General features: G+C 45.8%; 1 protein-coding gene and 1 pseudogene across 1 annotated transcript in view; both read left to right on the top strand.

Annotated features, from left to right (window-relative positions):
* The window catches only part of LOC149358808 (scoloptoxin SSD14-like), a 38,785-nt gene extending 23,045 nt beyond the window's left edge, over positions 1 to 15,740 (top strand). Inside the window, exons 10-12 of the mRNA XM_089568920.1 lie at positions 11,542 to 11,547; positions 14,570 to 14,701; positions 15,360 to 15,740. Coding sequence (XP_089425046.1) covers positions 11,542 to 11,547; positions 14,570 to 14,701; positions 15,360 to 15,740 — 519 coding nt within the window. The remainder of the gene's footprint in view (positions 1 to 11,541; positions 11,548 to 14,569; positions 14,702 to 15,359) is intronic.
* A 6,866-nt stretch (positions 15,741 to 22,606) lies between these two features.
* Positions 22,607 to 24,206, top strand: LOC149358807 (very long chain fatty acid elongase 4 pseudogene; annotated as a pseudogene).
* Positions 24,207 to 26,646: the final 2,440 nt, after the last annotated feature.

Here is a 26,646-nt window from a genome sequence, read left to right as displayed (position 1 = left end):
GTCATTTTTGAGAAGTTTGCATCAATGTATGTCAGGTCTCTTTCCAAACTCGCCTCTTGCTACACTTCGAGGTAAACACTTCGTTACACTACGTTCAAGTTACAATTCGAGCAAAACGTTCGGCGAGACACGCGCCTTTTGTGAGTGCATCGGCGCGTGCCTTTCACCATACATAGATGTCTCAAAATCGAAAAACGGCACCGAGGACCGAAGTGCCGAATTTAGGCATTTATAAGCAAAAAGTGCGGTTAAACAGGTATTGTTTTCTAAAAAATGACAAAAAGGCAGGCAAGTGCAAAAATCCCCCGTTTAGGCATTTATAGGCATGTTTAGGCAAATGCCTATATTTCCGGGCCCTATTCATTATATAAGCAGAAATAATGCAGCACTTATTATAGTCAGTGTTAAATTATCTTCAAAAGTTTGATCGCTACACAGGCAGTATTCGTCTCGAACCACTAGGAATCTGCCTAATGTTTCAGGAAGAGAACACACTTGATGTGGCTTTCACCAAAATCACAGCTGTATAGCTTTTGGTTTAGGACAACTGTATATGGCCTCGAAGAAAAACTATATGATATAGCAGTGTATTGTTCGCGAGGGAATTTTAGTTTCGTCCTGGACTCAGGTCGCTCTCTGGGGTGGTCCGCTGCGCGAAAAGTGTGCCACGACGCCGCTTCTCTGAAGGAGGGCGTGGGGCCGATACTTAGTTTCAAGAGACCCGTCATCAGTCAGTCTACCACGGCGCGGCCGTATGGGGCGATCAAACAGGAATCATAGACCTAGCGAGGTTTCCGTGAGGCGTCTACTGTACCTATATCTCTCTCACGCGGAAACGTCCCGTCTCTTAGCTCAGGAGAGTTAGATATTTTGCCTCTGGCCGCGCACTGCTACTTACCTTTTGCCGAGCCTAGCCTGTCTTGATTGCAAAGCACTCTCTCAATCGTCCGAATAGAAGAGAATGCTCAGCAATTTAGTGAGGATATATTTGGTTCCATGTACGACGAATAACCCGCTTTCGGATTGAAGAGAGACATTTTATTTTACAATGTCATATGCGTGTCCCACTGCACCTCGAACCGGAGCTTTCACACATGAAATACGGCTATTTGGTTCGCTTCTTGCGAATTTAAGAAGTTGACGAGCCTCGGTACGTTGGTAAAAAAAGGTAACAAAGGTAACAAAGTGCGAGCATGACATGTGCCAAGAGAAACACTTTTGGTTGCCTATTGAACGCGAATATTAATTCGTGTTTGCAAAAACCTGTGGTAAAACTTCAATGAAAAGCAAGCCTTCTATCGATCTTGCTGTGTGTTTCAGCCAAGCGGCAAGCATAAGTGGGCCGAATATTTCAGAGAGCGTCGAGTCAGAACTTAGCTGTCATTGAACTTTGTGCGTACAGTCGCGCTCAGTATAACCTGCAACACCAGCGATACCTCGGTCGTGCAAGCCGAGGCAACTTATTCTTCAGCTAACAAACGTAACCTGCAATACGGCAAGCTCTATTGGAACGGCCACTTGATGCATAACTCTCTACCGCCAATGGGCTCTCACTACTTCATGAAGGCGGCTTTCACACCTTTCACGTTGCAAGTCTTACTTCTCGTCATGCTCGTTTTGCCGTCTGTAGAGACGGCTTTCAGAGTTACTATAGGCCACCAGGTCGTCTTCCTGGCAATTTGTGCTTTAAACGAGTTCATAATATCGCTTCTTCAGGTGGCAATCAGAGTGATTTGGGAGAAGAAGGATATCAAGCAAGCAATTGACTACCCGCGCATACACACGGACGTTCTCACCGGCGCCATCGAGTTTGAGCCCCTGATGCCCGAGGTAAGGAAATTCGCCGCCACCACAACCATGTCTGCTTTAAAAACAGTTGCCGTTTTATCGAATACCCGAGGCAAAGTAAGCGGTTGCTTGTTCTCATCTTTTTCTGCTGCTTCTAGAAGAATTCACGTGACACTAGGCGCGCCTGCCTGTTTTTTGGAGCCGCCGCGGTGGCTCTGTGGGTTCGATCCGGGCCGCGGCGGTCGAATTTCGATGAAGGCGAAATTCTTGAGGCCCGTGTACTGTGCGATGTCAGTGCACGTTAAAGAACCCCAGGTGGTCAAAATTTCCGGAGACCTTCACTACGGCGCCCCTCATAGCCTGAGTCGCTTTGGGATGTCAAACCCCCATAAACCAAACTTATTTCTTGGGTCGAACAATAATCTCTGAGACATCTAGACCCAGCATCTGATTCCTTAATTGCGTACTGCCACTGTCTTGGGGAACCTGGGCTATATACCCCGTGATATGCGTTTACTTAGATAAGTTAGGTGAAGTTGCATTCGTCAAGTCGGATAAAGAGTTATGGCGTTAGGCTTCCGAGGACGTAGCCGCGGCTTTGAGCTCAACGTTGGCGGCCGCATTTCGACGGAGGCGCCCGTTTACTGGATGCGCTGCAGGTTTGAAGACTTCACGTAGTCGAAATTGGTGGGTTCCTCTATTTCACTGCAGTTTAATGACCCGTGATGCTGATCTGGCGAGCAAAAAACCAATCATCCAGCAGATAGAAACGTTAATGACATATTGTTAGTGTAGACAAATTAATCATTTACGATAGCTACCTGCATGCTTCGCAGCTTCGAGAAATTTTTAAGGGACTCAATCCCGCATGTGCACGCTGTATAACAGTTCGCGCAGTCTCATTTTTCTCGATAATGACCCCGACATTGAAAGAGACCAGAAGCTTTTCAAAATCGAAAAAAGTGGGACTTTTGACTCTGATTCGCTAAAGTTACTGTGTGGAGCTAGGATGGAGGAAGAGCCGCTTTAAACTATGGTATAAAAAAAATGAGTTAATTGTCCTTATTTGCTTTTAATGCGACGATGAGAAAACTTGTCCTGGCTTGTACCAGGACCAGTTTTTCTTCAGCTGCGAGAGAGAGAGAGAGAAATGGACGGAAAGGCATTTCTTTGTAGTCGCATTTCTGCGCTAGCTCCACGCTGAATGCTAACGAGAGTAAGCCTGAGCATGTTAGAAAATTATCCATCATGTTCTTTGGCTTGCGGTGCCAGTGCCGCCATGACATCTGATAAATAAATTAAACCTTAAATTTTACCCTCTTTTTTTTGCTCGGTGTCATCTCCATCATTGTTAATACGACTGCACTAGAAGCGCCATAGGACCAAAATTTGTCGTCGGTCATTAAAATTTGTTCATTGGCTGGAGAAAAGTGACGTCACCAGATTGAAGCATTCCAATTGACTGGAGAAAAATGACGTCACCAGATTGAAGCATTCCCATTGGCTGGAGGGAAGTGACGCCACTTGCGGTAAAGGGTTGAACAAGTTCTAATGCTACCGCATTGCCAAAATATAGGGTAACCGGGTGTCTCTATGAATAGTTTTTCCGTTTTTTTCTTTGTTTTTTGCCCCACAAGCAACGCTGTGGTGGACTGAAATCTCACCAACAATGCACTTCTTAATTTTTTGATTCGGCAGAAACTGATGCAGAAGTTGAGCCAAAAGAACCATACCCTGGAGAGACAGGCGACCGAATACGGCGTGCACGCGCAGTACTCGTTCGTCACCGGACTGACATTCGTCGACGGTCTCATTCAGACCAACTACGACTACCGAAGCAAAGTGGGCGGCTCCGACGGCGACCCTCCCCTCAACCTGACTCAGTGCACTCCAACGGGCGCCTGCGACTCCTATCCGTTTCCTTAAGCGTTCCCGTTTAACTTGATCTCCTCGGTATGTCACTATCGCGACTCCTATCCGTTTCCTTAAGCGTTTCCGTTTAACTTGATCTCCTCGGTATGTCACTATCGCGACTCCTATCCGTTTCCTTAAGCGTTCCCGTTTAACTTGATCTCCTCGGTATGTCACTATAAGAAATGATTCAGGTAGGCTGAGGCAAAAAAACATGTGAAATCAAGCTCCACTTGAGGACGCCTGAGTGCACAGGGCATACATATACAGCATATGGGACACATTTACGAAATAGTGAAAAACATGTTATCATTGTACGAGTAGCCAGAAAGTACAACACAATTTGTAGTACAATGCAGATGCTGAATAACTCAGCACAGGTTTAAAAACAAGTCGCACTCTCAAGGCAACACTATGATAAAGCGCGATATTCTTTATTACTCAAACGTGTAAAAACAGAACAGATAACTTGTGATTAAAAATGCTAGATTCAGATAAAAATTAGCAGGAAAAAATAATTATTAAAGCCGTGAACCTATCTTACGGTTGTTTCGAAGGCTGAAAACGTTTATTGATGGCAGCTTTTAATTAAGCAGGAGTAATCATACGCGCATTCATTTGTCGTGCTCTGTTACCCTCTCAGTTTTGCCATATATTTTATTTCGTTAAATGAATTCGTGATGATTTTTTGAACATTTTACGCCGAATAACGCAAAAAATTGCGTTCAGCTTCAAAGCTGACACACGTGCCTGTGAATGTGAACTACGAACACGATGAACTGAGACTTTTGTGTTTCTCAGCGGTGCCTTTAGAATAAATAGTCCTATTCCTTACACAAATCAATTTAGAGAGTGTCTTCATGTTGGTCATCAATTGCCCTCGTGGAAGCTGCCTGGCTGTCACGCTTTCCGCTGCTCGTATGTCCCAAGTTTGTTTGCATCGGTTTTTACCGTTGCGTCTCATATGTTTGGCTTGACGGCGTCTGGCAATGTTATGGATAATTTCGCTGCGAGTGATAGTATTTCTGAAAGTGTAATTTTGTCTAGCAGCGTTTATTAGGCTTATTAATCCGACGCAAGCGTTAAAACAAATGCAGCCTCTCGTCTCCGAGAGTACTGATGAAATCATTACTAAATGCTTTGCAGTATCCGGCGTAATACTGTTTAATACGTATTGTAGTCTATAGATTGTAGCAACCGTATTCGTTAAGTGGGTCTCATCCATGCCACTGCAAACCATGCCCTACCGCACTCCAATGCAGTCCCGCCGAACAAGGCAGAGACACCCACGCTCACGAATCAGCAAAAACTTTGAAATCACTGCAGCGACCTGCACTGGAGAAATGCGAAAGCTTTGTTTCATTCCGATGTTATATCGACGTCCATGGCTGTTCTGACGTCCACGTACTATATCGACGTCCTTGGTTATTTTGACGTCTGAGCGTATTTTTTCGCGTTTTCGCCTTTAATTAATTCACTAATTACGCCTCATCAACCCAAAGTTTTCTGATGGTACCATTTTGTCACACACTATCTATACAATCACAATTTCACACAGTTATCTTCAGAGAACGACCAATCACACTTTCGCACATTTATCTTCAGAGAAAGTCGTAATCCTGCGGACAAAACTTGTGGACACGATCCCGGCCGCGGCGGTTGAATTTCTTTGGAGGAGAAATTCGAGGCCCGTGTACTGTGCGATGTCAGTGCACGTTAAAGAACCCCAGTTGGTCGAAATTTCCGGAGCCCTCCACTACGGCGTCTCTCATAGCCTTAGTCGCTTTGGGACGTTAAACCCCATAAACCAAACCAAACCGTTATGCGGACACTTTTTTGCTGACCATTAAAACACAGGTCTGTAAGTTTACCGCGCCCCGAGTAAAACTGAACATCATTTCAGTCTCGTCCCTGTCAAGCACAGCCATACCATCCACGGTGCCGTTCGGGCGCCAAAGCGCGCGCCACGGGTCACCCCCTTCCGACTCCCTCGATCTCCCTTTTTGGATGAAAAGCACTAAAGCAAAGCTGAAAGAAAAGGTAGGATTTTGACGCAGGTAAACCGAGTAGGACGTGCGAAAGCACTTGAGGCAACACCGCCTCAAAAGCAACCGCGTACAAGATCATATCGTCAGCCGCTAGTGGTAGCCGCGCGAGGGGAAGGCTGCCTGCCAGCCTGCCTCAAGAGCCGGAATGACAGCGAACGTAGAAGCAGAGATTATATTGCAGTTTTTTCATGCCTCGCGTGATATATAAACACACTTTGACGTCACAGCAATCGTTCGGTGCTTGAAACCGAAACAGCATGACAGAAAAATTCAATCAAATTATTTATTCGTCATAAGCGAATACCACGTGATAAATCATGCATAGTATTGCCTTCCGGTTAATTTAGAGAACAAAACATACCAACGAAATTGGGGGCCTATACCAGGTGTTTCAGTGAAGGTGATCACCTATTTTAAAAATAATGTATTTGATGTAAAAAGAAGCTCTTTGCTACAGAGTGATACCAGTGTTGGCGGAAATCACAAAATGGGGGAATCATGTTAACATAAAATTTTAATAGTTGACTTTTGGACTTACCGATAGGCACCTGACTGCAATTGGGAAATTGGGAATTTGCTGCCGGCCTTTAGTAAAAGCTTTATCAGTTCTTATAATTTCGAAAACGCGATTACCCTCGGCGCAGTGGCTCGACAAAATTTGGCTATTTGTACTAGTTACATGCACTGGAGGGATTGCTTTGCCTGCAAGCTGCTCGAAAGCGCGTGTATTTTGGTCCGGTGTAACCCAATTTTTCGAGCAACAGCGGCGAGGGTAATCGCGTTTTAGAAATTTTAAAAACTGATATGGGTATTTCTAAGGGCCGGCTACAAATCTCTTAATTGCAGTCAGGTGCCTATCGCTAAATGTTAAAAGGGGAACTATTAGAATTTAGATAATTCCTTAACCAGCTAACATGGCTCACTTGTTTTTTGACGCCCATCAACACTGGTATTACTCTGCCGCAAGAGGATTTTCTTTTTTAACCTATTTTTAAAAATTAGTGATCGCAAGCTTCCCTGAAACATCAGGTACTCCTTTAAGGGCGCAAGACAAGCATCTATGCTGTCGCACTGTCACACGAATTCAGTGATTAAGTGGTGTCCCCCTCGATTTTCTTTTGAGGCGATAACTTTTACACTTCTCCTTGTAGTCAGCTATCACAGTATGATAAGCTATCTCTGGCACTTCTTCAACAATACCTCATTGTATTTGAATCCTTATTGAGCAACCCACGCGGCTTTTAAACCTGTTGCGGCTGATAGCACGTGCGATATAAATGAGTCTAGCAACCAACGTTGGATTAACAGGACGCTTCCGACCGTATAATCCATTTAAAGCCCGCCGGAAGCGGAAGCTTCCTCCAGACAATTACCCAAAGCAACCGAGGCACCTCCGAGCCTTGCGCATGGGGTTACCGGTGAGGCCATTAATCCCCCCCCTCTCTCTCCGTTTCTCCCGGGAGATCAATGAAGCTCTTTCAAGGAAAACGTTCCCAACGCGCCTACTCATCTTCCTGCTTTCGATGTCGGAACGCGCGAGTCATGGGGGTCAGAGTTCGTGCCTAATCTACCCTCCGCACGGCGACGCGGCGAAAACGCTTGAAAGCCACTGACCCGGCGTCCTCCGGTGCTACTTCCTCTTCTAGAGGAAGGGCGACATCCGGATGATCGAAAGAGGCCCGACGTAAGCGCTCTCGACGGTCCGTACGCTCGAAAGGACTGAGCCTTAACGCTGAATGCGAACTCGGAGCCGGGTGATGCGGAATTGCGCTCTTTTATATTTCTCTCATCTCTTGTTTCTGCGGAAGGCATGCGCTTTCACTTAGCGATCGTTTTATCAAATATAAAGACTTCCCGGTCAAATGTCTGTCTAGCGTTTTCTTTTGTTGCCAGGGTAATAATTTTTGTCCTCCCCCCGCCCTAATGTAGCTATAGAGACCCTTTAGGCTGTAAAATAAATGATGATGATGACAACAGTAGAAACAGCACGTCCTTTGAAGTGTACATGTAAATACACGTCTACATATAAAGGCCACGTTTTGTCTTTGTTCCTGCAGTCAAGTTTTGTCAACCATTTGTCAAACTGTTCCTAAGCTTTTTTTCATGCCAAGTCGATTTCATGGAAGTCAGCTATAAAATTCGTAAAATTTTACTGCTTCGCCGACAAGAGCCAAGTCGTATTGCGACAGGAGTGCCTATTTTCAATTTGGTACCCTTCGTGCCCTTCACTTCACTTCACTTCACTTCACTTCACTTCACTTCACTTCACTTCACTTCACTTCACTTCACTTCACTTCACTTCACTGCACTTCATTTCACTTCACTTCACTTTAATATCTTAAAGAACCTAGTGAGAGGGTTATACATATAAGTCCTTTAGTTTTGGGGCCTCTCACGAGCCACAATCATATCGGAAGTTTTAATACTTGCATAAATTTCTTACAGCGAGGAAGTGAGCAACAACACGGACCGAAACGTGTGTTGGCCCATCAGGGGCTGGAACCTTTAATCACACTATGCTCAAAAAGGTGGTTCCGTAAGCTTGGTTTAACGAACTTGCGGTTTCCACAGAAAGGTCTTCAGACTTTTTCACTTGAGAACATTGCCATTCGAAGCTAAATTTGCCATTGAGACAGACATGGCTGTATCGACTTCGTTTTAAAAATCACTCAAACCCTTAATTCGACGGCATATGATAATTGGCAGTTAAATGCACACGTTGACTATTATTACACCTGAAGTATCTCATAATCGAACACATGCTCTCAGCATGCGAAAGCGAAGCAAACACTTCCGCCTTTGTTTTTTTCGGAGCGCCACTTCCCTGATGGCAGTCAGTCTAGAAACGCTTTCTCTTCTCGGAGTCAGTCTCTAAAAGAGAAGAATGAGCGGTGAAAAAAAGAAAACAAAGGCACTCGCCCCGTTTCGGACCAGCTAGCGCGACTTCTAAATTTGGGCACTGTTACGGAGTCTCTCGAACCAAGGAAGAATTGTCGTGCGAAACACTTCACGGCCCCTGGCTCTGCCGACGCAACGGAGTGAGTGGCGCGATGCGTGAAAACGATGCGCTTGAGCAACGCGCGAAGCGATGTCGCTGGTCTGAGCTGGACGGACACCGACTGGCACTTCTGGGAGCCTTGGTATTTTTCAAGGGCTCCTTCCCTCACGCCGATAGATCATGGAAGAAGAAGAAGACAAAGCGGCATAGAGTGAAAAGTAACAGTTGCAAGAAATGTCATAGGCTCTTGGTGAGAGTGAGAGAAGAAGAAAATGAAAAAAAAAAAGGCTTTCTAGCGATTATTGTGAGCTCTTGTAGAGGTCTCCAATGGGAGTGGAGAACCTGAACTGGAGGCAGACACGTGTCTACCTCACGATGTCGCGGGTGACCTGGTTCGTATATAAGAAGCCATGACACACAGCGTGGATGCTTACACAGATGACCAGTGGCGGGCAGGAACGGCAAGACTCACTCCAGAACTCCAAGAATGGCTCAGAGAACGACGAGTGGCCAGGTACGTGCACAGGTGTGATGGTAACGTACGAAGTAAGGCAAAATTCCTGTCCGCCTCATGAAGCAGTATGCTGTAACCGTTGCAAATTATCAGTTATACATATATCACAGCTATTGAAGGACAACAGCTGCTCGCGTTTGCCGAACTGCGGTTATGACCTTGCGTTGTGGTTTATTCGGGCAACTGTCAGACAAGAGGGAAGGTCTGCGTACCGTACGTAGTTGCCACTGAGGTAGTTGTCGAGATAAGATGAAGAAATAATGGAAAGATTGCACAAGGACCTATTACCAGGCAGACTGTCGTGCACATCAGGATATACAAAACGATTGCTCTTCCGGTGGTGTCACTTTTAAGAGCTGCTGCAACATACTTTCTGCAAGAGGATGAACATTTGTTTGCAATGTCCCCATGTGTGTTCGCAGGATGTCATCTATGGCGTACAATTTTAGTTGCGTATTTCTTGCTATATTAAATGTTTGCTTGCATGAAAAGAAAAAGTTGCAAAATTTCATTAGAATGCACTAGACGGAAGCCAATTTAAAATGCTCTGTTGACATCACAAGGAGCAGTTATGAAATGTTTGCTTTAAGGTAGGTCGTACAGCCGGGCCCCATCATTTGTGCTCTTGCGGTGTTTTGAGACGAAGTGGAAAAGAAAGCTACCTTTGTTCGCAATGCGAACCCCCCCCCCCTCCCCCCTCCCCCCTCCTTATTGCAAGGATTTTGTTCACCAGCCATTACTACTGCTATGAGTGCCATAGGAAGCCACACACCGAAAAAAGTGCTGCTAATTTTTTGCCTTCAAGTGCAAAGACGCTGACACCCAGAATAATAGCGGTGAACGACTGATCTCATAAATCATTAGGGCCTCCTTGGGAAGCTTCCAGACTGCTATGAAGACTGGCTGCGTTTACTGAGCTAAGAATTAAAATGCCATTGGAAGTTTTCTGCACAGGTTTTAGATTATGGTTTATTGTTTTGGGGGGTTTAACGTCCCAAAGCGACTCAGGCTATGAGGGACGCCGTAGTGAAGGGCTCCGGAAATTTTGACCACCTGAAGTTCTTTAACGTGCACTGACATCGCACAGTACACGGGCCTCTAGAATTTCTCCTCCAAAGAAATTCAGCCGCCGCGGCAGGGATCGAATCCGCGTCTTTCGGGTCAGCAGCCGAGCGCCGTAACCACTGAGCCACCGCGCCGGGGCTTTTAGATTATGTCTTGTGCATTCGCACATTGGGCTGTTTCAGTAGTGGGCCATTACGTTGTCAAGGAGTTTAAAAAACATTTTTTGAGCCCGTGGGCTTGACTGCAACATTCGTTTTACTTCGCCTCCGAACGAGTACTACACACCAATATGCAACCGACAAGTATTCATCTTTCTCCGTGCTTTCAATACATTAAAAAATAACTGCTCTCAAATACGACTAATTCTGAAGCGTTTCATAGTCCAACTTCAATCGTTTAATTTTTGGTCACTTCTCTTTGAAATATTCATTTGCTTTAATGAATTCTATGCACCTGATTCCACGTCTGCGCCTTCTGCTGTAGACATCAGGAAAACGAACCTGGAAAATAAAGTACAGTATTTAGACAGCCACGTCGCGAACTTGCGTCAATAGGTGGCCACAACACGCGCCGTGAACAGGGAAAACTTAGAGACAAAGCCCCGAATGCCGGGAGAGCTTTCTCTTTGTCGCCTCCACAGCTGACTGAGGACGCGCTCGCACGAAGAAAATGCAGACACTGCAGAAGAGAGGAGACAATTGAAAGAGGAGAATGGAGAGGAGCTTTCAACATCGGGACTGACCAAACAAAGCATAAGTAAGCGTCGGTAGGACAAGCAGCGGTTGCCGAAAGGTGTCGTACTTGAGTACGAGTACGCCCTCAGAATACAGCGAACACAGAGAATAGAACGAGAAGAAAGGCGTTCTTGGGACACGGAGTGTTCAGCTCGCGACTTTGACTCACAGACACCGGCCTTAAAGGACGCGAAGGTGGCGTGGGTACGCGGGTTAGCTTGCGACTCTTGAGCAATATTCCACGTCGCGAAAAGCACGCGCGGTCTTGAACAAAAGGTGACTCGGACCATCGTGAAGAAAGCCGACGGGATCCTGCGGGATCGAAAACAATTCCGCGCGGCCATCGTCGTCGTCTTTTCGAAACCCTCTGGAAACCATTTTCGAGAGTCTTCGCGCAGAGTCGTCATCATCGCAAGCAGCGCCCACTCACAAACGCGAGCGCGCTTGGCTCGCTTGCGCGGACAACTTCCTCTCACAACGAAGAAGCGGGTGACGCCTCTAAGCGAGTCCCGTTTTGTTCGGCGAGGGGCCGTGCCCAAAGAAAGCGCTGGGACTCGCGGAAATCTCGGCTCGAGGACTCTCCTTTCGAGAAGCATTGCGCCAAACGTTGAACGCGGTGCGCAATGAGTGCCTTGGCGTGCACGTTCGATTATGGCGGTGGTTCGCTCAGCGGACGCGGGGCGGTTACCTTGACCACCAGCGTCCGCCTTTGTCCTGGTCGGAGTGAAATTCGGTGCTGAGTTTAGACGAAACACGCTATTGAAAAGCTCCGTCATGTATGAGCGGCTTGGCTGCTGCAGTGCGCACTTGTAATGCTCAGCCTTCCGAAATCGTGGCAAGGCGTCGATGGCGAAGTTTAACACTTTTTACAGCCTCCAGCCCCACGAAGCGCATTGTTCTTTCCGGTGATGGGGCCAAAAAATCTAGGAAGATATAAGTCCGATTGCGTATAACTCCTGTAAGAATATTGCTTATCGTTGTTACTTTGCTCTTATTCTCCTTCATTCTTTTAACGCAACAGCATTAAAGGCCCAGTTCTACAGAAGATTCGGTGTCGGCGTAGTGAGCAAACAATCACCAGCATGGCTCTGGCAGGTGGTCCCCAGACAGCAACCCAGGAGGCAGGTGGGCCACCTATAGGACACGTGACCTAGCGGCTTCATCACAACCTGCCCACCGTGGCAGGTGACCATCAAATTAATGAATGGTTACTCGGGATTTGCAACCTGGGTCGCACAAGGCCCACCGCTGAGAGCACCTGCTATCACAGGGCAAAGAATAGGTTGGGGCAACCGAAAAGGGAATAAAAATAATAAGCCCCTGCCTGCAATGCTATCGCAGGGCAGTGGCGCATCGCTTAACCGCTGCATGACTGAGCCAGGAGCGGTATGAGGACTCTCGGGGATCTATGAATGTAAAGTTGAGAATGGCCTTCTGCAGATATGGGCATTAACCCATTACGCTGCCGCGTCATGCCCTTAAGGCGGAGCTTAAAGGGATAGTGAGGAGAGCACTATTAATATTTTTTATAACAAAATACGATAGTTCGGCATGTCATGGCTTTGTTGCCACTTGGCCGGCAGCGAAAGATGCATTTATTTCTAAGAAATTTGGATTCAAAGTTGAAAAAGTTTTTCCCGCCGCTCTGATTCAAACTTGGGATTCTCCTATGACGACACAGGACTAAGTGACGTACAACATGACGTGAACATGACGTAACGCAGACTCCGTGATTTCTGGCGGCCAGCAGTGCGGCCTAGCAGCAGCCGAAAAGAAAGCTACCGCCGGCCGCACGTTGAAGGCATCTATCGGCTATTGCGGCCGGCGCTACAGGTGCTTCGCTTACGTTTGCACTGGCATTTTGCCAGCGTTACGATGTATCTCGTTCTCGAAGTCGTCAAAGAAGTTCTCGCAAAAAGACACCTTTAGAATACTGTGTACCTTGTTACCGCTAGCGGAATACCGGGAGCCCCCCTAACGCCGGTGAGCAGGCGCTGATTGGTCCCGATGCTTCAGGCGCGCGCGTAGCTGCCAGGCACGTGGCGCCATCTGACGACGTCAAGAAGATTTGCGCATGCACTGGCTGCGCCTCAGTGATTTGTGGCTGCTCGGGTCCTAGAGTTGCTGGAACGATTGGTTCTAGCAACACTGCTTTGTCCTATGACGTCATCACGCTTGTACTTGCGAGTTTGGCCTGCGGCGGCGATACTTGTATTTTGGTTCTTGCTCTTTTGTACGTTACAAGAGCTTTGTTGTCAGTATGAGTGGCGTTTTTGTAATCAGGAGCTGGTATTCTGTCGATACAAGCCAACTTCAATTTCTCCTCAGTGTCCCTTTAAAGGGGCTGCGAAACACTGCCTGGGGGAATACCGGCTATACTTCAGGTGGCTTCTTTATGTCACACAGATGCTGACTTAAAAAGAATTACAGGAATCGATGTACAGGAACGGGAGTTATTCAGTGAAGAAATTTCAAAATACAAGCAAACAAAGCGCTGCCCTCAACTCGATTTTGGCGGGGCTTCCCACTCCTATTTCGCTCTCCCAATGACGGCACCTGGCGCGACCAATCAAAACAGCCAGCCAGAGCACGTCGCGGAAGTTTGTACTCTATGGTTGCCTGCTTTCTGTAACTCGTTCTTGCTGAGACTGGCAGCGTTGTTTCCATACCAGAGCGCCCCTGGTGGCGTATTTTTATTTTTCTTGCTTTGCAGGGCTTTTATCTAAGACAAACAAGTTGTTTTTGTTGATCTAATATAAAACGCAGACAGGTGACAAAATGTGTCTCTATTTATTCACACAATTTGCAGTATATTTACTGTTTGTCCGATCATCAAGCTCGCGCCAGGTGATGTCATATCCGCTGCTAAAAACCCGCCACTGTGTGGCGACACCATCAGAGCCATGAAGTTGTTTTTGGGAGGACATTAAAATATTAAAAAAACGGAATATACGCGGTATTACCGACGCTAATAGCACCATTATTACTCACTGTATGCAATCAACAGGTAAAACAGTTAACTAAGATTGTGTTTCTGGGCCCCTTTAAGTGTCCCTTCAAAGTTTTGTTCCTTACTTTCTTTATTTCTTCCATTATTTTTCGTTCCTTCGTTCGTTCCTTCCTTCCTTCATTCATTCATTCATTCATTCATTCATTCATTCATTCATTCATTCATTCATTCTTTCTTTCTTTCTTTCTTCCTTTCTTTATTTCTTTCTCTCCTTCCTTCCTTTCTTTCCTTCTTTCTTTCTTTCGTTCTCTCTTTCTTTCTTTTTTCTTCCTTTCTTTCTCTCTTTCTTTCCTGTTTTCTTCCTTTCTTTATTTCTTTCTGTCTCTTTTGTTTGTTTCTTTCTTCCCTTATTCTTCTTTCACTTTCATTTTTATTTTTTCCTTCTTTATGCCCTTTCCGCTGTGTCAGACTGCTTCTCCGCTCACGTCTTCTGCGCGGCTTTCATAAACGTGCGAAAATTTTTCCGCTCTGTGTTCAAATCCTCCATGCCTACTTCCTCAGCACCTGGCCATCGGTGCCCTGCTGTCCCTGGCATCCCTGGGCTGCGCGCGGGCGTTGCCTCCGCTGCTCTACTTCGATCCACTGCTTGCTGAGGAGAGCCAGCAGCAGCAGCAACAACAGCAGTCAATGGAGGTACTGTTTCGTTCGGGATTATAACACTGATTATAACAAAGCTACGGCTATAGCGAAGTCATCGCCGGGCCCCTTCAATTTCGTTATAACGAGGTTCAACTCTATTTCAAAGCAAGAAAATTCAGAGGCGTTGAAAGAAATATGAGAATTTTGTGCTTGTAAGTAGTTTCCAAAGATTAGTTCGCCACCTTCTGGCTCTTGCCCAGCCGAAAAAAATGACAGAGTCGTGCCTAAAATATGACGAAACGTTTTATAATTTTGCCGTAACGACAAACTTTTCTGTAGTATTGCTGTATATTTCTGCAGTTCTGTCACTACGGCTGGGAACAGCACAAAGTAGGAAAAATTATATTGTTACTGGAGTTCATGACCAAAAATACTACGAAAAGTCTGTGATGACAACAGTAAATTTTCTGTTTCTCTTTTCGACGGGGTGCCCTTAAGCGAAGTAATTGAGCTTCAATGTATTGTTCAATCGCAAGCAAGACGGACATTTCGACACAGGCCATCAACCTGCACATACTTTTCGCAAGGAAACAAAAATCTTTGTTTAAAGGGGAAGAGGGTGGAGCATGTCTAGTCCGAGCTCAATCTATTACCGTCATGCCTAGGAGCCTCTGATTTCTTGCTATTCTTGCTATTCTCCTTGCCTCTCTAGCCATTCGTGGTGACCGCTCCAGTGACGAAGCAAGACCACGAAGGACGCCAGGAGTCCTTTGTCGCGCAACAACAACCGGTGCTGGCCGTCAGACACGGGCCGCAGTACACTGGAGCTGTCCTGGTGCAGCCGGTCAAAAGGCAGGTGCACCACGAGCCGGTGGCGGAGCCTGTTCCAGAACCAGCACAGTTCCAGCGCTCGCCGGCTACGGCGCAGGTGGCATACGCGCCAGCACCTTCATCTCCTCAGGGCGACCTGCAGGGTTCAGCCACTGGCTACGGAAACCAAGCTGAAGGCTACCTCGACATGGGGGCCTACTCAAGTGGCTACGGTGCGTTTGGGTGGTACGCTGATTACCCCGTAGGTGGGGGCTACCACTGAGAACCCGGTAGCAGACGCAGGAGACTATTTGAAGGACTACCGGTAGAGTGCATCATATGATTTTCTTATTGGGTGTATTCATCGACGCCACAGAAGCCGCCATTTTGTTGCCTGTGCTGCACTGAGAAAGGTCTTCGTCGGGTTTGACGGGGTTATCGCCTCCTGCTCCGGCTTGCACTGCTGAAGCTACGCGCTGGGCAGCAAAATGGCGCCCGTGACGTCACGTGGATACTCTCATAGTCGGTGCAGGTAGTGGAGTTTTACGGGTATCGAAACTTCAGCCTGAGGTGGCTGTAAGTTAAACGGAAGATGAAACGTGGACGTAGATTGTATTCCTGTGTAATATCTGTTCATGCAATAGGTTTGTTTAATGACTGAAAATAAGGCATTTCTTTTTTTTTTCCAAGAACACACGCCGAAAAGTATTACACCTGAGGATGTAAAAGATTGTACCTGAACGGATACGCAAGCAATACCGCATGAACAGTATTTCAGAATGTCCTGCCTCTGTCGAGCCACAGCAAGATTTGCAAATATGTAAAAAAAAATCAAGATATTAAGAACGATGGTGGAAATGTGTGGACGCGCCCCAACAGCTACTGCCATTTCCGAGACATTAGTGCTGTAGTCACGATGTCCGATGGAAGCTTTCTAACTTATTGTCATGACGCGTCTACGTCTGCTCCTCAGTAAGAACTAAGCGTTAATGACACGCTCATTGTGAAAGTAGCTGGGTTTAAACGCGAGAGGGCCGACTCATACAGCTACTGTATGCCGCGCTAATTGTCGTGGCATCGGACGCGCTACACAAGCAAGCTATACTTATTTCAGTGCACGAAGGTAACTACCATGTTCTATTGAGAGAGCACGGCATGTGTAAATGAGTGTTTACTTGATGTCATTTCAATGTTCGTAAGCTCCGCGCAAAAATGGCATGCTGCTACTAAGTGAACGAAAGCAATACAGCCTTTTCTTGCGGCAGTATTAAACAGCAAAAAATGTTTGCTTACTGCATGCCGAAATACATAAGCTGGTGCTGTGTACTTCCGGCAACAGGGATGCACCTACTGCGGAACACTTGTCAATTTTTATGCTTGTTCTCTGCTTATATTTTAGCACAGCAGCCTACGGTACTTATTTATTACATGTGTTGTTTTCCTGGTAAGCGCAGCAAAGGCGTTGTACAGCAAATAAAAGACCGTCGTTGTGTACAGCAGGGAGTTGTTTCCATGACTCTTCTAACAAAAAAGAAGTGAAGCACGTACTGTTTCATTCATCTTTTCTCAATGTTCAGCAGCCTCATGGCGAAGCTCTAGCCCCCTATTATGTTGAGATCTGATATATAGTAACCGCGGGAGTAAAATTACTATTGGGACTGAATCGGTGGCACAGTTAACGTAGAGGCGCTAGCTTTGCGCAAGAAAGCACTGGATTGAAGCTGTAGGTGTCAAAGACAGGGACTTTGTTCATTAGGAAGGGGCCCGTGCCCCCATGCTACCCCTCTGGATTACACTCTGCGCTAGACAAGATGCGCCACCTTTTGACGGTAGGCGCTATCGCGTGCCGTGCAAACTCTTCTCAATGGTCATAGAGGGCGCAAGCACAATATGGGTCTACCCGTTTCAAAACGTCATGCAGATAAATCTGCCTTAGACCATCAGTCATCAGGTAGTGGAAACGGCCATCGAAATGTGTGGACAAGTAACATATAACGCTACGGCGAGGGAGTGAGGGCTTATAAAAGCCGAGATTTAGTTGATGCCCTGCGTCTCCTTATGCAATGGTTCTCTTTCTTAGCCCCCGTGGGTAGGCTGTTATTGCTTCTTTCTTGCACCTTACGCCCGAAAAATTCGCCATTCAAGCATGTAAAAATTTCTCCAAATCACGGAGCTGTAGATGTAAAACTAAGAAAATGCAGCGAGAGTCGGAACAGGAAGCTTAAAAAGGGCACCGTTTGCCTGAATGGAGATATTCTTTCCTCATAACATGCGTGGTGGATGAAAGCACCATGTGGTCATGGTGGCGCAATTCGGTTGACTAGATGGTACTTTATTCCGAGCTCGTTAATGCAAAGGAGCCTAAAAAGGAGCTAATAGAAGCCCACGATAGGAACTGCCTGGGATAACATGACGTAGCGGTGACAAACATTGTGGCGCGACTTGTGATCTAACGGCGGAACGAGTGAAAATTTAATGTAATTAAAAAAGACAGCGTTACTTCACAGCAAGAAGCTCCATTGACATTCTTAGCAAGCTGCTTGCTCGGGGTCACTTAATAAGAAACAAAACTAAACAACGCACGTCTCCATGCGTTTAGCTGTCACGGAAGTATTTCGGTGTTGACATGTGAAATGATTCGTGTTTTGCACTGATTTGGGTTATCTACTCCAGTCAAGATGCTGCTCCAAAACGTTGCTTGCTGACAGGTAGCGCTCGCCTTTATCTGCAAATGAGCAATGAATTAAAATATTTGGTTTTTACTTTCGTATTAAACAAAAAAAGTCTGTTATATTTTGCGTGATATTTGTTTCAGGATGAAATATATTTCAGCAGCATGCAACGCCTGAAACTAAAAGTGAACGAATCGTTCATTTCCTGTGATGGAAATAAGAGATAGACATGATTCGTTTAGATTTCTAACTTTTGTTATGAAAGGAAAATAAAAGTTGGCACAAAATTTACTTTAATCACACTGTGAAAGAGAGCTGCCGAGAAACTCCTAGATGTACAGAACGTGTCACTCAAAGTGCAATGCCCGGTTGAGAGCAGTTATTGAGTTGAAGAAGATACTTTCCCGATGCAAAAGGCTCCGATTGCTCAGTGGTGTCAGAATCGTCTCTTGTGGTTGGAAATACTCCAAATGTACACAATACGAAAACATGTCCAAAAAATGAATACGCATTTTGAATGCGGCACCTAATGAATTATGCAAACGTAGAGCATTGGTGAGCATTTATATGGGACAGTGGTTAGAGCTTAGCGCACAACTACTTATGTGTTCTCAGTAACCTGTGTAATTTGGAACGTTCACCTAAAAACAACCTTGAAAAAACACGGTTTAAGTCGTGCATATATTCTAGACATGTACAAGAATAAAAAAAAAACTTGAGTAAAACGAAACATTCCGTTTTACTGCCACGCATAATTTCTTTATGGAAATTTAAGGCGTCGGCCAGCATTGGGGTGCAGAATGAAGATACAGGGATATATCCTGAAAAAAAAAAAAAACAACGAAATTCCTGGAGTGCGCATAGCGCATAGGTTGAGAATTGAGTAGCTGAAGGAATTGCAAAGAGGTCTAAGTTCGTGTACTTCTTAAAAGAGAAATAGAAGGAAATGCAACAACTCCTCAGTCGCGTTCCACTGGACAACAAGATTCACTCACATGAAACTTAGTAGAGCCGCACGGCTCCATTTCTACATACGAGCTAAGCTTGAAGTTGCCTTGTGCTGAGTAAAGAGGCTTAAAAAGAAAGGAAATGTTGAGTTTGGGAAAGAGCAATAATCTCGCTCGTACGTGGATTGCACTGCCAAAGCAAAGAAAGCGTTCCAGCTTCCTCTAGAGAAAACAACAAGGCAAGCTGCTTTAAGCATTTTAGGAACGATTTCGTGGGCCCAGTGAGTGGCAGTACACTGTGCTGCTCCTGTAACGCACAGTTTAAGGTACTCAATGTCTTAGTCTATCGTGGCTCTATAGGTCAACATAACAAATTTTCTCAAATCTGGCGAACGTGTAGTTGTAGTTCAACAATCTCCGTGTAAAGGAACAAATGAATAAACATCAGTGCTGTCGTACTAACCACCTTCCATGAAACTTCGTTCATGTTGTAAGCGCACGCATTTAGTTACTTGAAAACATTGAGAAATTCACAAAAAAAAAACGGAAAAAGAACAGGGTTGCAAATGCTTCCCACCTTTATAAAAATGGTCTATAGGCAGTCTATTGACTTCTTTTAGACTCCATTGCCTTCCTCTAGAAATATCTTTTTGGCTATTCATACTCTATAGACTGTTTATAGACAAAAGTGTACTGAAAGTGTACGGCCATAAATCTATAGATTTTCTATAGACTGTCCATAACATTTGTATTGCCTACAGACTGTTCTCTAGGATTTTATCTAAGAGGGTCCATATACTTTACAGAGAGAAGTCTATAGACACCATAGGGCAGAAAGGATGAAGCGCCTGTACGTAGCAGGTGTTGTGAATTGCGACCGGGCACATGTCTATGCTTATGCCAAGTACTGATACTGCCCGTGAAAAAACTTCCAACAGTAGCGTTGATAACTTTTGGCTTCCTATTGTAAGGCATGTGAGCGCTGTGTGTAGCAAACTTGCATAGCTCGTATAATGTAGAGGCCCTATAAAGAAGTGGCACGGCATTCCGATGCGCCAAAGACCGACAAGCAAGCCAGAAACATATTTTAAGAACGACAGTTACTGAAAAGCAGCACTCCACATTAAGAGTCTGTTGGCCAAGCTGTCACCACTGACAATGGAATATGGTAATCAGTTATCCTCCCCACGTTAGATATTTGCTACTGTGTTATAGTTATGATGCTTAACAGAGTACGCGAAAACAATATGCAAGCGAAAAAAAAATCAGTTAAGAATGATAACGATCCTTTCTCGCCGCAGCATTCTGGAGTGTGGTACTAAAGGAGAATAACGAAAACAATAGCAAGAAACAATGGTGTAACCACCTCAAGTCGCAGTCTGTGATTAAACATACCCCTAAATTTGCGTTTAGGATTTGTGGATGATTAAGCCCCTGAAGAAAGAAAGAAAAAGAAAGAGAAAGAAAGAAGGAAAGAGAGAAAGAAAGAAAGAAAGAGAAAGAAAGAAAGAAGGAAAGAACGAAAGAAAGAAAGGAAGAAAAAAAGAAAGAAAGAAAGAAGGAGAGAAAGAAAGAAAGAAAGAAAGGAAGAAAGAGAGAAAGAAAGAAATACACCAAAATTCAATGGATCTGATGGCGCAAAAGTGAACACAAAAAGAGCTCATACTTATCACAGCTCAATATTTTACTCAGAACTAACAGCTGAGCGTTCCAGCGATTTCTCTACGCACTAAGGCGCCCAGCTCTACGATTAGCGGACCACCAACAGTTCGCAGACGACGAGATGAGTGCTAGAGAAAAAAAAAACCTTTTTGCGACCGGGTTACGGTAGGGTCAAGGACATTCGCTGCCTTTAACCACAACGCCCGTCTCGCGTGATCGTTGTTACGAGATCCACTTCAATTCCGATAGCGCAAACGTGTCCTGACCTCCCGGGAAGAATCAGCTAGCAATCCGCGACGGCGATCGGATGGAGAGCGGCGTGGCGAGAGCAGTTACTTTTGCTGCGAGCGCTTCGTATTGCTGCGATCCTCGGAAGCTCAGGATTTCCTCACTGTGATCGCCGCTGAAAGGTAGTCGCGCAAGCGAACAACCATACGCTTACTATTGGTACACCGCCACCTCTGAGCGCGTCCAGGCAGCGACAAACGTGCCCAGCCTACTCTGAGGCCGCCAGCCGAGCCCGTGCGGTGTGCTCGATAAGCAGGCAAATACCAATTATGTGGGTCAGCTTTGGGTCCTAGTTAATATAAATTATTGCGATACCCCTGGGTGTTGTAATCCGACTTTCAACGGTTAAGCGTTACTGACAGCAGCCCGATGAAAATGGCATAATTTTCAGTCTACAAGCTGTAACTTTATATATATATATATATATATATATATATATATATATATATATATATATATATATATATATATATATATATATATATATATATATATATATATATATATATATATATATATATATATGCATCACTAATAGATAAGTTGCCGGATCAGATTATTTCCCCACTTTGTCCGGCACTCAGAAAACATTTAATGCTCCAGGTTGAGTCTATCTTTTTCTTTGTTTTTTTATCTTCCTCAGGCAACACGTGACGCTGCGCCTCTGCTAAACACTGGATCAGCAAATAAGCGCTGTAGTACGCAGTAAGAATGAAATGGATTCGAAAAAAGAAATGCCAATATTGCCAGTCCGAGTGATGATTTTGAGAAAAATAGCTGGCTGTATACTCAAATCCGCTTGTGATTGCGCGCCGTGTAGCGACAAAATCTCACAACATGTGAGACAAGTGTCCCTTCCATCACCTTCTTTGTCTTAGCGCGCCCAGCGTGGCCCGGTCACGTCGACCACGTGACACGTTCTACCAGCGGAGAGCGGACGTTCATACCTCGACGCGTACGATAGCACTTGCATTGCAGAACAGCTGCGTGTCATTTAAGATTGATACCTTCGCTCGCTAAGGTGTGTGTCACGGCACGCGGAGAGCAACAGAGCAGGAAGCCTATCGCTCTATTGCAACCCAGGCGTAAAATGAGCCCGCACTCCGCATTACGAAGCTCTTCCGTTTCTCAGCGTGATAGCACGACCTTCACCCGTGGGAAATGGCTCGCAAAACGTGTTTCGGAATACGCTGGAGCTGGGTCCAGTGCCAAGAACACCCGGTTTCCTAGTTGTAGATAGCGTTACATTTTGGTTTGTTAATGTGCTACAGTGACATTTTGTTCCCACTGACGTGCTCACGTGCCTGTTGCGAGAAACGGTTATCATAAAAGCGCTCCTATACTGGCATGACTAAAAGAAAAATAGGGGGAGGGGGGTGCTAGCGGAGGATGTGGAACGTGTATCCCACTAGGAGCGCGCGGAACATCGCGCGGAAAGGGAAAGTAGCTGACGTGACAACGCTGCTCGAGTGCCGAGGATCTGATATTGCGGAAACAGGCGGGCGTCTCTGGCACCGGGAAAGAAAGAAAGATCAAAGCCGCAGCAGCGGCAGCGCATCACGATAGGAACCGAACAGCGCCCGACGCATCCGCCTCCGCCGATTCAGTGTTTGAGCAGCTTTCGAGAGAAGAAGACAGTTGTGTTCCGAGCTGTTGGAGCGGTACAACGACGTTCGCCATCATGAATGAATCGCTGATAGCAACTTCTTGGCCTCCTTCGACGAGTCTTGTTCACAAGATCTGGTCTTTGAGGGATCCTCGCGTCAAGGACTGGGGCATCATCACTGACGCGCGGTTCATGCTACCGCTACTGGTCGCCTACGTCTACGCGGTCAAGGTTGGTGGTCCACGATGGATGAAGAACAGACCCGCCTTCGAGCTTAAGCTCCCTATCCTACTCTACAACCTCTTCATGGTTGTGGCCAACGCTCTGTTCGTTGCCAGGTTCCTAAAGCACTCCTACATCAACGGAGGGTACAGCTTCTTCTGCCAGGGCATTGACTACACCTCCTTCGACAACAACACCATGGCCCTACTCAGCACAGCCTGGTGGTACGCGTTCGTGCGGATAGGAGACTTTCTAGACACCGTGTTCTTCGTGCTGCGCAAGAAGAACTCCCACGTCACGTTCCTTCACGTCGTGCACCACTTCACGGTCGTCCTGGACTGCTGGATTTGGATGAACTTCGGTCACGACGGTCAGGTCATCCTGGGCGTCTGCGTCAATGCCTCCGTTCACGTCGTAATGTATTCCTACTACTTCCTGGCTGCCCTGGGTCCCGAGGTTCGAAAGCGTCTCTGGTGGAAGAGGTACCTCACCACTATTCAGATTTTCCAAATGGTGTTCGTCGTGATGCATATGCAAATTCCGCTCTTCTATGACTGCCACTACCCACGCGCCTTCTGCGTCATCGAGATCGCACAACTGTGTTTGGGCATAGCGCTATTCGTCAACTTTTACGTCAAGACGTACAGATCGCGCGCCTCTGGGAGCTCGGATGCAGCGAAGACGCGTAAGACTGAATAATTTAGACTTTAAATGTTACAACTGAAGGTGGAGATCTTTGTAGCAACTAAACTGTACGTATAATGAAAGTTGTCTGTGCTTAACTAATGACGCTGTGCGCGCTATCGTATTTCAGCCTGTTCCATGTTTTGCCAAGGGGTATGCACACCCATGCATTGCTGTGCTTATCTCTTATTGCCTTTACGCAGCAACTTCAACTAGCGTTTTTTTTTTCTCTTTGCGCTTAAGGTAGAACTAAAGTCTAGGTCTCGTCAAACCAACGCGCTGTTCTTATGTTTTATGCTGACGCTTACGAGAAGCTGTCCATGCACTATCATCTTATCTCCCTTATCACTACGCTATTCGAAATGTTAGTTATCATTCCTATTTGTTGGGAGTGTGCGAAATACGGAACTTTTGAATAGCGAATCTAATATTAACGTATTCGATTATTCGAACGAATCAAATAGTGTGTGTTCAAAATTATTCGAAACGAATCGAATATGCCCTCAAGTTTTCGAATACTTTTCGAATAACTGACGCAAAGCTCGAATGAGGCCCGTCTCATATTTCTTCCACGACAATTCCAGAATGGAGAGTTCAGCGCCGCGGTTCGGTACATTCGCGTGGCGGTGTTCATAATGCTCATACATGACCTCAAAGATTCGACGACCCAGTAGGATCCAGGCCGGTTCAGCAAACCCGGCCTGACCTGACCTCGCAAGCCATGCGTAGCTCACGCCTGCCTCATGCTCTGTGTTGTGAAGGTGTAGGTTGCGCAACCACGGGACGTGGTTCGTGGTTCGTCCCGTGGTTGCGCAACCTACACCTTCACATCATGTACCAACTAGGCCCAACCCAAGTTTTATTGAAGTTCATGCTCTGTGATTGGGCGCTAATTTATTATCTTCCGTTATCAAAGGCAAAAGGCGCTTTTGCGATGAATATTACATGACAATGATAAAGTTAACAGAAACTTCATGTTATGACCTCCTAAATGAAGATCAGTGTTGCGTTTTTTAGATACAGCTCTAACTGCGAAAGCAGAGCTTAACTGATTCTCGCGATTGTTCGGAGAATATTCAAAATGTTCGATTATTATTCAATTCGATTTTCAGTAGCAAAGTTATACTATTCGCATTCGAATCGGTTTGGGAAAAGTACTATTCGCACACCCGTATCACTTGTTAGGCTTGCCGTTTAGCTCGTTGTATTACAGAGTAAAGTTGTAGCTACAAGAAGAAAAAAAAGGGGGCGTGCACGTTTGAATCTGCTGTGTTTCTCTGCAAACCTTTAAATCATTGTGGGCAAATCAAGTGCCTCTTATATGTTCATCGCTCACTACGAATTAAATTTCATTTTAGAAATAAAGAGAGCATAGAAACACTACTAATTGTTTTTGTGCGTTCATAACGTGTTTTTCGAAGCGTCCTGCATGCGAGTAATCATCCCTTACCTATGTGGAAGCCACGTTTCCTTTCATCTCTGTGGCACTATTTCAAGCCACTGAGGTCATTATCAACTTGGTTACGCACTGCGCAATGGAATTTGTTATGAACTTGGTTTTAGTCACATCGATGTCAACTGTTCATGAGTGAATAAATTGCAATGCAACGCTTACAAGCTGTAAATTGTCTTTGTGGCATGGTGCATGGCAGGAACTTAGACCCAACTGTGACACATGAAGCCAATACTTCATTATTTACTGGTTTCAGGCATGGCGTGTCAATGTGATACGGAGGGACGTACAGGAAGCAATTTTACGAGATACAGTCGAGTTCGATACCACCTGCAACGCACAAGCTTTGGCCCAGCTCCCTGCTCGCAAATAAGAAATCAGGGTGAAAACAAACCACCATGTCCTTCTGTATCGCACTGGTATTGCGTTACCTTCTAGGGCAATAACACCGCTATGGAGCTAAACATGTGCTTTGGATCGGTATAAAATGATTTTTTTAAAACCGTTTTGCACTGCTCGCGTCCTGCGCGTCGACTGACCAATCCTGGATGTTGTCCTAGTTTATCAGATCATACTGTGTGCTGCTGCACATTAGGTGCCCTGCTACCATGCGACGTACAGTCTTGGTAAAAAGTCCTAAGGCCAAAGGCTTTTCGCTTCAGCCGCATAAAAGAGCCATCACGGAATTACTAAAGACCGAACGACCTTGAAATGCTAGGCGACGGTTTCTCCTTGCGGTCGAGAACCTTCCTGCTTGAGTTGAGCGGATCATTATAGGATTCTTTTCGCTGCAGCTGACCGCTTTGGCCTTAAGACCTTTGATCAGGACTGTACATCCCGCTCCAAACCTCCGAGGGGGTGTGCATGTGGCGCCCGGTCCTGTAAGCAAATAAAAAAATTGGTGGTACATGCCAGTCCTCAAGCATGCAGTGTTTCTCAACGAGAGCGACTACTGTACGCAACGCTCTTAGGCCGCTACTTATTGGTGGAATACGACTTAATGGTGGAATAATGCAGGATGAGAAAAGTTTGTGATGGGCAATGTCTTCAAGTACTAGCATAACTGACGCATGCCGACAGACGACACTGAGCAGACCATCTGACATGGAGCTTTGTAGGTAAGTACGTGGTGTTTGCCTACCCTAAGCTGCACGCATATAATGGAGGACGCCGTAGAGGAGATATTCGTTTGAATTTTGGCCACCTGGGTTTCTTAAACCCGCACTGAAATCCGGTCGCGGTGGCTTGGCTTGTGCGACGTGTCCTGATACATACAGAATGCGCGCTGTAAACGTACCAATTCTCCTCTTGCGAATTGGCAAGTTTTGCGATCCCAGACCAAACTCGCAGCTGTCAGAAGATGAGGAGATATGCTTTGCCAGCTAAATATTTAAGCTTTTACAGCAGTTGTCGACGTTTAAAATGTCGACGCTTCGCGGATCACGCTCTTAAGGGCAAATATAAAAGCGCCACGGCTTGAGTTGGAACATTAAGCGAAATTATTAAACAGACTGACAGCGTCTGAACAGCAAGCCGTTCAGCGTTTAGATCAGCTTTATTTCATTTCGAATGAGCCTTACTTGGACGCGAATGCGAGCCCGAGAATTAAGTCTATTTGGTTTCCCAAGTGGCACCGGCAAAAAGGTTTCGCAAGG

Source organism: Amblyomma mixtum, chromosome 2 (genome assembly GCF_055824585.1).
Source record: "Amblyomma mixtum isolate Tamu chromosome 2, ASM5582458v1, whole genome shotgun sequence".
Lineage (NCBI taxonomy): Eukaryota > Metazoa > Arthropoda > Arachnida > Ixodida > Ixodidae > Amblyomma > Amblyomma mixtum.
Note: the sequence above shows the minus strand (reverse complement) of the source record. Positions and strands in the feature narration are given on the sequence as shown.